The sequence below is a fragment of the Cornus florida genome, unplaced genomic scaffold, assembly GCF_030987335.1.
Source record: "Cornus florida cultivar Cherokee Brave unplaced genomic scaffold, ASM3098733v1 CherokeeBrave_3.0.0_Hap2_Chr08, whole genome shotgun sequence".
In the NCBI taxonomy this organism is placed as follows: Eukaryota; Viridiplantae; Streptophyta; class Magnoliopsida; order Cornales; family Cornaceae; genus Cornus; species Cornus florida.
The window spans coordinates 12,722,796-12,734,378 of record NW_026775578.1 but is presented as its reverse complement, the minus strand read 5'-3'; the positions used below and the strand labels follow the sequence as shown (position 1 = coordinate 12,734,378).

General features: G+C 35.8%; 1 protein-coding gene across 1 annotated transcript; it reads left to right on the top strand.

The window, feature by feature from the left end:
• Window positions 1–6,246: 6,246 nt before the first annotated feature.
• On the top strand, window positions 6,247–11,117 carry LOC132268408 (protein INVOLVED IN DE NOVO 2-like). The gene is made up of 6 exons (XM_059769259.1): window positions 6,247–7,153; window positions 7,295–7,476; window positions 8,081–8,143; window positions 8,244–8,537; window positions 10,242–10,454; window positions 10,857–11,117. The coding sequence occupies exons 1-6, from the start codon at window positions 6,247–6,249 to the stop codon at window positions 11,085–11,087; spliced, it is 1,890 nt and encodes a 629-aa protein (XP_059625242.1). The 3' UTR covers window positions 11,088–11,117.
• The last annotated feature ends 466 nt before the right edge of the window (window positions 11,118–11,583 follow it).

The following is an 11,583-nucleotide window of genomic DNA, read 5'->3' as shown; positions in this document are numbered from 1 at the left end:
AGTTCACAAAAATCAAAGAATTTATGCCTTAGAAATCCCCTACCTCAAATGAGAGAAAAAGCCTCAATTTGAGCCTCAAAATTCGAAATTTCGAGGTTGGCCAAACAAGGATTTGCTTCTATCAAAATGACGGCCCCGACGAGCTCTCCGATTTGCCGCAAACGATACCAACAAATTCTAAAAAATGTGAGAGAAATCAAAGCTTGAAATTGATGTGAAAAGAAAAAGAAAAAGAAAATGAGAGGAAGAGAGAGTGACTGTCGGGGAGAGAGAGAAATGAGGCTTGAAATGGCCTCTTGGCCGCTAAAGGTTGAAGTGGTGGGTCCCACCACTAAAGAAATATCTAACCTTTTTAAATTTTACCACCCAATATATATATATAAACAAATCATAAACATTACAAATATTATAAAATAATGTTAATTAAAATGGGTCAAAAATGTACGGGAGTCAAAATGGTATCTCTCTCTCCCTATGAGTCAGGTCGAGGGTCGATTCGATGAGCCCTGAACTTCATCCACCAAACCAAGACCCTCCTCGGATCCCAAGTAATTCCGAGTCTTGCTCCCAACTCAGGTCTTCAAGTTTTCGATCTTCTATTCGAGGTATACTGACATGGTAAGTGTCACGTAAGTTAGACCGTTTGACTTGTGGGCCATCGTTTCTGATGTGGCATCGCTTGTTGACTATTTGACCGAGCTTTATGGGTCATTGTTGATGACGTGGCATATTCCGTTGACCATTTGACCAAAAAATGTAGCCATGTGGAGTGAGATATATTCAACACCTACATACAGATAGTAACTTGATAAATACAGTATACGCATGACACTTACAGATAATCAATGAGCTAACCTATTATTGCTTGTCTAGGCCGTGTTTTATATTTACTTGCTTTTGTTTAATTTTAAGTTTTGAATTTTTCTGAAAATGAATTTTTAAGTCACGATTTTAATTGTTCATGTAAACAAGTTTGTAAATGGAAGGATTCACAATGTTGGATTCTGTAAGATGACTTGTTCATTATGCTTGCAAGCTATCCAATCCCATTTTTGGATCTGAATATATGGACTTTTAACATTTAAAAACGTAAAAGGAAACAGAAATACGCTTTTCGCAATTCATGTCAAGTTTATTGTGGATCCTTTAACAAATTTCTTGCAGGATAACTTTTATTTTATTTTTAATATTATTTTGATCTAAGAGGGTTATCTCAGGAATACAAGCTGGCATCCTTATAAAATCATCATGGCTAAAGACATTTTCCATTTTGCATTTGTTTGTTCATTATTATGATTTCTTATGCCTTTTACTTATCTTACTTTTTGTAAATTAGAGATGAAAAAGTTGCAGCAGAGTACATGTGAACTTGAAGAATGAGAGGGAAATTTTGGAGCAAAAGAAGGCTGATAAGAAAATGAGGGAGTTGGCAGAAGAGGAAACAGAGATTAGTGAGTCTGAGTTGGAGGAATATGCTGATAAATATCATGAGCAGTAGAGGAATGTTATTGTTACGGTGCAAATTTCAGATGGGAAATATAGATGCTCATATTGTCACGGGAAGAAACGCGAAATGGTATTGGGAAGGGCTTTAGCGTATAAAAGAGAAGGGGAAGCACTTAGGTTTAGCGAGGCATATGAAAAAGTTATCTTGATGTGAAGGGGTCACCACCAGAATCCAAAAGACAGAATAGTGAGTATGCTAAGGACAAAGATGTGAACGAGCGCGCTGTTTTCTTGGCCTTGGATGGGAATTTTAGCTTACATTCCCCTTGAATGGAAGGACGGAAGGTACACCAGGGGAAGCGGGTCAAAGCTTAGAGAAGATCTTGCAAGGAAGGGTTTTGAACCTGTGAGAGGGTTCATGTGGAACTATAGAGGTCATTCAGGGTATGCAATAGTAGTGTTTCACAGAGATTGGCCTGGATTCGATAATGCAATGATGTTTGAGAAGATTTTTGAAGCAGATCACAAGTGAAAGAGAGATTATAATGGATCAAAATGCCTTGGAGACAAGTTGTATGGATTGGTTGAAACTTGTTCCAAAAGTATCATTGGTGAGCATCTCTGAAAGAATCGGGATTTGAAAACAATTTCTGAGATTGAAGCTGAAGACGAGAAAAACTACTGAACTTCTGTCCAACCTGACTAATGATATGGAGGAGAATAGGATGCACCTTAAGGAGATGGAGTGTAGATATAATGAAACGTGAATATCCCTAACCAACTTGATCGCTCAAAAAGATGAGATGTGCCGAGCTTATAATGAAGGTACATACTCTTTAATGTGCTTGACTAAGCTAGTTTGCGGCAACTTGTTAATTGCTGATTTGTTTCCATTTCTTTTATTCTTCATCACAAAGCTCACAGTACTATTTTTAACTAGTTGAAAAACTAGAAATACTAAAGATGCAGCAGAATGCATGGGATCAACTTGAAAGGATCTCGAAGGACCATGAAAAGATCACTTTCTAATTGGAAGCCCAGAGCAAAGAACTCGAGCAGCATGAGAAGGAATGTTGTATTCCATTTGCCAAATGAACTCATAGGATTTTTTATGACAAAGATATGACTTTATAATGTCAGACATGTTTAATAGTTAAGAAAGTAGGCTAGAATTAAACTTGTTTTTAATGTAGTTTATTCTATATTCCAATCTATAGTTGGAGAACAAATCACTGTTCTAAATATGGCTGTAGTGGTTGCGTACATTTAAGCATAAGCCAAGGGTGCAAATGGTGCCTATTGAGTGCTTCATACCTTGAGGGCCAAACATCACATGACTCAAGCCCTCTGTTACCTGTGAGCCTTACCTTAAAATAGTGCCTCTGGCTGTTAAGATTTAAAAGCCTTTTGATTCTGTGGACTGTTATATCCTAAAAAGCAGTGTAACACGATGACAGAAGTTCTTTTTATTGCTTCATGGTATTCTCAACTGGATTTAGCCCTTGCCCCCACCCCCCTTCTATCTCTATCTCTGTTTGTCTTTTTGTTCGCTCTATCTCTTGATTTAATTGGTTATGATTGCACATTGATTTTTTTTTTTTTTTTTAATTTTTTTTCTGTGTCCTTGATTAGTTGCTGATTAATCCAAATTTTGGGATCTAGAGGTTGATATCTCATGTGTTCTTTATATTGCTATAAGCTTACCGCTTTTAAAAGCTATACGAATGAAGCCACTCGAGCATGCTAAACTGTTATGTTGGAATTGTTAATCTCCAAATTAAAAGGGGAAAAAGGTTGCCAATGACAAACCAATAGAAAGATGTTGCCTTTTTTCTGTTATAAACCAGCTGCAGAAGTTTATGCATTGAGAAAGAGACTGAAAGCACAAATAATTAATATAGGTAATTTATCAGAAGAGGCATCACTGAAAACCATTCATGATGTTATTAGTTTAATAACTTTTGAATTTCTACAAGGCCGGACTTAATTGTGTAGAACCAATGTTATTGCATAATTTGCAAGGGCAAGGATAGTTTCTAGCAGTCCTTGTACTGTTAGTTTTTTCTTTTGCTTGTTTTGATGTTCTGTGTCCAGCATAACACTGCCAGATGCCAGCCGTAAGTAGGTCAATGTAGTGCGTGACGGATTCAAAATCAAGATTGTTTCTCTCAATACTGGCCATCATGTTGTAGTCGTCTAGAGTTTCTCGATTCGAATTTATACTATATTTCATTGTTCTTTTGCATTTACACTATTGTTTGGTAAATCAGGATGCTGTTAGAGGTTTGTGAAGTCTAAAGAATGAAGATGGAATTGCAGAGAAGGAAGGATAGCAACACTGAAGCAGACTGGAAAGTGGAAATTGTATGAAAGGAAGAGAAACTGAAGGTTGTGTTGAGAATTTCAAATGTAGTGTGTTGACAAGAATGTGCTTGATTTAGTGAACATTTGTGACTACTTTTGTAGATGTCTTGAAAGAAATTGTACATGCATGGGATGTAAACAACAGTCCAGGATTTATCCAATGTAAGTGAAAATGACAACTTAAGAACTTTTTTTTATTAAAGCTTTGTTGTATGCCCTAATGTCTGATGTGTGTTCAAATGAATAAATCACAAGTGGTTGGGATACTTGAGTTGCATTAGGCGGGGTAAATCACTGTCTGGTTGTGCTCAGGATTTTTATGCACCGAAAAAATTAGTTTTAATAGTGGCAGGGATTTCCAAGTAGGCATTCCTTTCCCAAACCTTTCTACCAATGAAATAAACAATTCAAACTTAGAAGAATTTTAAGATAAAGTTTGTAATTTTTTTTTTTATAATATAATCAAATATTTAATAATTATAATAACAAAAATGTTGTAAAAATTAAAAATTATCCTAAGAAATAAAAAAAGAAGAAGAATATTATAGTAAATAAAATTAATATTTATTTATATATTAATTTTTAATTAAAACTTTATCACTTTTGAACTCTACTTCTAATAAGATGATTCCAATTTCGTTTCAATAGAAATGACATAACATGTCACATTAAATTATTAGAATAAATACTACCTCCATTTCAAATTAGATATCCTGATTACGGTTACCCAGGATATTTAATTTGGGACAAAAGAAGTATGTCATTCGCTTTATATCTAGTCACAAAATTCATGTACAAAAGAAAATTAAAATTAAAAAAAAATAATCAAATACGTTGGTGAGCAATTCTCTCTGATGATAATGAAATATATTCATAATTTCAAAAAATTAGAGCTGTAAGGAAGCTGCCTAAAGTTGCATCAATTCACGAAATTTGGAAAGTGTCAACAGCCAATGAGAAGACCCAAGTTTGCCTTCTCATCTACCCCTCCTTGCCAAAAAAAAAAGTGTCAACAGCGAATCATAAACATGGCCCATGATAAAAAAATACTCATCCCTTAAAACGGCAACAACATCACTACTTCCAATCGACTTCTTATAGCACACACTCGCTCAGATATCACGCCACGTGCTACATTCCACAGTACCTACGTCCAGGATTTTATTTGAAATGACTAAAATACCACCACTATATTGACCACTCCTCGACGGCGCGTAGAGTCAGTCACTCCATAGGTACAGTGCGTCGTTAACGCCACTCATAAGCAGGTACTCGTTCCAGCATTTGCAGAGCACAACCTTGTTTTCTCTCTCTACTCTCTCTCTCTCTCTCTCTGCAAAACCCTTGCGCCATTGCTAGTCTCTCAACTCAAGAGCTCTCTCTTCCGGATAGAAGTTGCTTGAATTTTCTGAGTATTCTATTGCATTTTTCCAAAGGTGAGTATATATGTTGATTCAAAATTGCATTTGTATTGCTCGAGTAATCTTTACAGTTTACAGTTTACAGTTTACACATACATGTTTATGTATCTGAGCTGCTGCTCCGTTTGTTTCACGAGTTATTTCATGTTTGGTTCAAGAGAAAACAAGAGGGATTAAAAGAAACGTATGTAATTCTGAGAGAGATCATTTTCATTTTTTTGTGACCGAAAGAAAATACGAATGTTTATCAACGAAATTAATACATCTATATGGTTTATTTGGTATTTCTTTTTTTTTTTTTTTTAATTTTCTTTCTGTAATCTTGAGTATAGAGGAAATAAAGCTTTGCTTATCTTCCGATATTGTTCACAATTTTTTTTGTTTAAAATGATTTCATTACAACTAGAAGCTAAACCCAAACAGTACAAAGAATCTGTGGATGAGCATCAGCTTTAAGCTATTCGATTTTATTTTATTTTCTGCTCTGCTCTGTAGCTGTGAATATGTGGGGAAGAATAGATATATGTGGTTATGAATAATTATTCAATTTTCATTCTCCAAAGAAACTTATGGTTTCATACCTTTCTTTTTTCCTTTTTTTTTCTTTTTCAATGAAACAGAGGAATAATGTAAAATTATTCAGTGATGTGAGTTAAGGAATAATGTGGTAAATGATCTTTCTATTAACTTAAGCAAAAATCATCATCTTCATCCTCCTGGGTAAGTAGTCTTGGGTAAAAACATAATACTCTGTTTATGCTCTGTTTTGGGGGCTGAGAAAGTGGGGTTAATGAGTCTTTATATTTCAGTGTTGCAATACTTCTGACCATAAATATTACTATAAGGGTTAGCTGTTTGAAGTAATATGAGTGAGTTAAGGAAACACAAACAACTGACTCGGGAGTGTCCCATTTCCTTTTTCTTTTTCTTTCTTTCCCATACTGCTTTTTCAGTAACCAAACATAGTGTGGATAACTTCTGATGGTTTTGTTTCATTTTAGGCTGTTTGAAAGAAATGTCTTACTCATCAGAAGAGGAAACAGATATCAGCGAGTCGGAGTTGGAGGAATATAGTGATAAATATTATGAGCAGTTGAAGAATGGAAGTGTGAAGGTGCAAATTTCAGATGAGAAATATAGATGCCCATTCTGTCATGGGAAGAAGCAGAATTATGCCTATAAGGACCTCCTACAGCACGCAGATGGTGTTGGGAAGGGCTCACGGAAGAGGGGTATAAAAGAGAAGGGGATGCATTTAGGTTTGGCGAGGTATATGAAAAATTATCTTGACGTGAAGAGGTCACCGCCACTAGAATCCACAAGACAGAATAGTGACTATGTTAAAGGCAAAGATGTGAATGAGCTGTTTGTTTGGCCTTGGATGGGAATCATAGCTAACATTCCCCTTGAGCAGAAGGACGGAAGGTATATTGGGGGAAGTGGATCAAAGCTTAGAGATGATCTTGCCAGGAAGGGTTTTAACCCTGTGAGGGTTCATCCTCTGTGGAACTATAGAGGTCATTCAGGGTATGCAATAGTAGAGTTTAACAAAGATTGGCCTGGATTCAGTAATGCAATGATGTATGAGAAGACTTTTGAAGCAGATCACAAGGGAAAGAGGGATTATTATGGATCAAAATGCCTCGGAGACAAGTTGTATGGATGGGTTGCAAGGGATGGCGATTTCTATTCCAAAAGTATCATTGGTGACCATCTCCGAAAGACTGGGGATCTGAAAACAATTTCTGAGATTGAAGCTGAAGACGAGAGAAAAACTACAAAACTTTTGTCCAAACTGACCGATGTTATTGAGGAGAAAAAGATGTACCTTAAGGAGATGGAGTGTAAATATAATGAAACATCGCTATCCCTAACCAAGCTAATCACTCAAAAAGATGAGATGCACCGAACTTATAATGAAGGTACACACTCTTATATGTGCTTGACAAGGCTAGTTTGCAACAACTAATTAGTTCCTGATGTGTTTCCTTGTTTTTTTTTTGGTTTTTTTTTGTTCTTCCTTACCATGCTCACACTATTATTTTTAACTTGATGAAAACTAGAGATACAAAAGATGCAGCAGAATGCAAGGGATCAACTTGAAAGGATCTCCAAGGAGCATGAAATGATCACTCTGCAGTTGGAAGCCCAGAGCAAAGAACTCAAGCACCGTGAGAAGGAATTGATGGAACGGGAGATCCACAATGAAAATGAGAGAAGGAGGCTCTACTGTGAGAAGAAAATGGTACTGCATCTTGTATTTGATTTTCTTCCATTTTAGGAAGAACTGAATGAAAGAATTAATGACCCCCACCCTCCCCCTGGTTGACTCATTGATTTAAACCAAGACTATGCAACTGGTTCTTGTGTATTGCTTGGGAATATTTGAAGTGCTGTAGGGTCAAATTCAACTAGTTTACTAAGTAGGTTTATTAGATACAAAATTTGTGTCATTTCAGCAGATGCTAGGACTTGCAAGATAAAAATAAAACCAACAGTTAGGATATCGATAAGAAATCTTCCTCATATTCGATTTTTTTTGTGTATAATTATTTTGATTTTAACTAAAATATCCTGTACACATCTGAACCTGTTTCAAGTATTGGGCCAATTTGATTTGAGCAAAATGGACAAGAAACTGATACATACTTGCATTGGTGTCGAATCTCAGTATCTTCAATATATGTTCATTTTCTTTTGCACTGCAAAATGCTGATCTTTTTATGGGATTGAAGAGTATATGCTAGATTTTTTCTTAGGCATTGACTGGTATTGCAGTAGGCTAAATATCACACATTTGAATCTTTGTCAACAATAGTAACAGATTTGCTTTGTTCTTTTAGAATGAGAGAGCAACCTTGGAGCAAAAGAAGGTGGATGGGAATGTTTTAAGATTGGCTGAAGATCAAAAGGTATTCTACCCATTTTTTTGTTTTGACTTAAATCACCAGGAAAAAAAATTATGATTCTCTAGAAGCTTTCGAACTTTTTTGACTGTGACTTTAATTGCAGAGGGAGAAAGAAAAACTTCACAAAAGAATTATTGAACTAGAAAAGAAGCTTGATGCCAAACAGGTACTGGAGTTGGAGATAGAGCAAATGAGAGGGGCTTTACAAGTAATGAAACACATAGGAGAAGGAGAGGATGGGGATACAAAAGTCAAGAAAAAGATGGATGCAATCCATGAAGATCTGAAAGAGAAGGAAGAAGAACTTGAAAGCCTAGAAGCATTGAGTCAAGCTCTCATTGTCAAGGAGCGCAAAAGCAATGATGAACTGCAAGAAGCCCGGAAGGAGTTAATTAATGTAAGTTGTGGTTTTCTTTCTTCACATTTTTCTCGCAGCTGCCAATATTTCTAGTCAAAAAATGCAGGAATCCTTTGATAGTAACCTTCAATTCTAAACTCCCAAGGATCTCTCATAACTCACGCACTTCTTTTTCCTGATTGCATTAATTGTACACATGCCCCAATCTCCTTCTTTCATTTATCTTAATTCAAAAGACTCAAATCATATTTATGATACATGTTCACTTCAAAAAGTGTAAAATGTGATGTGAAAATGCGTATGACATGCACACATGATTTTGAACATGTACCCTGTGTGATTGTTTGACACTTCACAACAGAAAAGAGGAGCAACTCCATAGCTCAGTAGAGGTTATTTAGGATGCTTACTCATTTTATTCCTTTGAAAGGTGAGTGAACTTTGAAATATCCATACCTTGCATGGTGCTATACAAAAACTTCACGTACTTGGAAGGTTTATGGTGGAGAAAAGTTGGATAGTTGAAGAATTCAGTTTGTTTCCTCTATCCTAAGATTTTGGCATTTGACATGTGACACACGTCTTAACTGAAACTCACACCTGCACCCACTATAAGGAATTTAAATTTTCCTTCTATTATTAGTCTGTTCCAGAACACAAATCTTGAGGACTTTTGAGGGCCAGAAAACTGAAGATGGAAAGATAACTAGATCTTTGTCTTGTCTTAAATACCAATAGTATCATTTCAGGTTTGCTGATGGCAGAACACACCTAGGATAGTTTTCTCTTCCACTTTCCTCTTTATCCTTTTTGCTATCTCTTAAGGCCGAATTACATAGCTAGCAATGCGTGCTCACTGTAGTGATGAACAAAAGAAACAACTAAGGCAGCTTGGGGAACTTGTGCATGAACTTGCCCAGCAACTGCTTGCTGCTTCTCTATACTCTGCTAAGTGGATTATACCTGAAAATGCACATCTGCTGAAATTTAAGAATACGATGCCAGAAAAGGCATGCAATGAATGCCTTTATAAGTTTATGCTGAAAGCAAGGTGTAAGTACAAGTTGATAATCCATCTATAGCACAATAGGCCTTAGCTCAATAATTAATGCCCGATGGGAATTTAATTTATGCAAAAGAGACCATCTTTAATGAGGCAGCTGTTCAGGTAGTTGCGATTTTCTGGAGATGACGGTCTCCTATGATATGTTTCAAATGCATATTAACTGGATTAATGGACTGTAGATATGTTCCGAGTTGTTTCTCTGTAAGCATTTTCTCAATTTTTGACCAAGCTGTCTCTGACAACATGTTATAGAGATTTAGAGCTCATCTGCCACATTACTTGGTATGATTGAATCTTCACTACTATAACTATAATCTTGTGAAAGATTTTCAGTTTTGCTGCTTATGTTATGGGAAAGAAGATTTGCAAGGTTGGAAGTTGGAACCAGTGAGATGAATTCTATAAAGTGACTAAAGCTATTTAAAAGTTCTAAACCCCATCACAATTTGAATTTACCGGTACTGATTGATAAGATGTCTTTCCCAAAAGAAAATGTTGTTAACATCTTACTAATTGTGAATCTTTAACCATGATTTAGTTCATAAAATGGAAAAGAAAAGTAAATGTGTTTTGCTGCTCTTAAATTGCATATGCTGAGAAGGTTGAATCCTTGAAAAAAAAAATCCTGTGGGATACCTTACGTTATGTAGCTCACTAGGTATTTCCTTCCCTTCTAGTTCTTCAAGGAACAGTCTTCCCGTTCTATTGGTGTCAAACGGATGGGAGAGCTTGACAGTACTTCATTCCACCTTTCAACCAAAAGAAAGTACTCTAAAGAAGAAGCAGAAGAAAAGGCTATGGAGCTTTGTTCGTTGTGGGAGGATTACCTGAAGGATCCAAGCTGGCATCCATTTAAGGTCATCGCAATTGAAGGCTGTGAGGACCATAAGGTATGCGTTTCTGAGTAACATTTGCAATAATTACTTTTTATTAATGGAGTATATATTTCCCTCTTCAACATGCTTATGCATTTCCAGTAGCACTGTTGGTTGCCAATTTTTCATCTGCAGCTGCACACTTGATAAAACATTGGATAGGCACATATTTTAAATTTTAAATTCATTTGATCATTCCAATAGATATAGTTAATTTATTATCTGCGTAAATATGAATGGGGAAATGATACTTTTCTTTCACTTATTACTATTTATTGAAAGATGGGAGGGATAGAAGCAATTGTACAACCCTAGTTTGAATATATATGAGATTGAGATGCAAATTAGCAACTTGCGCGCGCGTGTGTGTGTTTTATGGTTTACCTAATTATATGGTTAATTTGTGTTGCTGCTTAGGAAATTATCAATGAAACGGACGAAAAACTGAAAGATCTGAAAAATGAGTTTGGCGAAGAGGTATACTCTGCTGTGACAATTGCCTTGATGGAGATGAATGAGTACAACCCCAGTGGAAGGTACACAATACCAGAGCTGTGGAATTTCAAAGATGGAAAGAAAGCGACATTGAAGGAAGGACTATCTTATGTACTGAAGCAGTGGAGAATGTATAAACGGAGAAGGAACTAGATGTTGAAAATAGAATGACTCTACATAGGCTTGGTAATACAAGGTTGGTGATATGCATTGTTGAATGTTTATATCTAGAAAAAATATCTATCATCAGAACTTAGTTTTTTTTGTTGTTATCTTTAATATTGATATTAATATTATGTGGATGAACCTTTTCTATTTCTCTACTACATTGTGTCAATAATGTTCTAATTTTCATTTCACTGATATCCAATTTTTGTTGCATCCTGCAGGATATCAATAGCTAGTTTTATTGGATGTGGAGATGGCATCTTTTGCTGAGCTTGGAGGCAACTTCAACTTATCTGCAGTAACTTTTTATGGTAAAATTTAATTTTGTGTTGCTCATGGGATTAGTTACCAGGCATGTACAAGAGAAACTTAGTACTCTATATTGCTTATATATTAGTTGGATTGGCAGAAGAACATAATATATGTTAGTTATATATAGTAGTAAGAAGGAATGCTTGTTTGTAGATGAGTCTTGAGAGAA

Excerpts from the sequence above, each read along its gene's own strand:
- LOC132268408 (XM_059769259.1), top strand. The coding sequence starts at position 6,247 with ATGTCTTACTCATCAGAAGAGGAAACAGATATCAGCGAGTCGGAGTTG. Across the intron at positions 8,144-8,243 it reads GATTGGCTGAAGATCAAAAG|AGGGAGAAAGAAAAACTTCA; the intron begins GTATTCTACCCA and ends CTTTAATTGCAG. Across the intron at positions 8,538-10,241 it reads CCCGGAAGGAGTTAATTAAT|TTCTTCAAGGAACAGTCTTC; the intron begins GTAAGTTGTGGT and ends CTTCCCTTCTAG.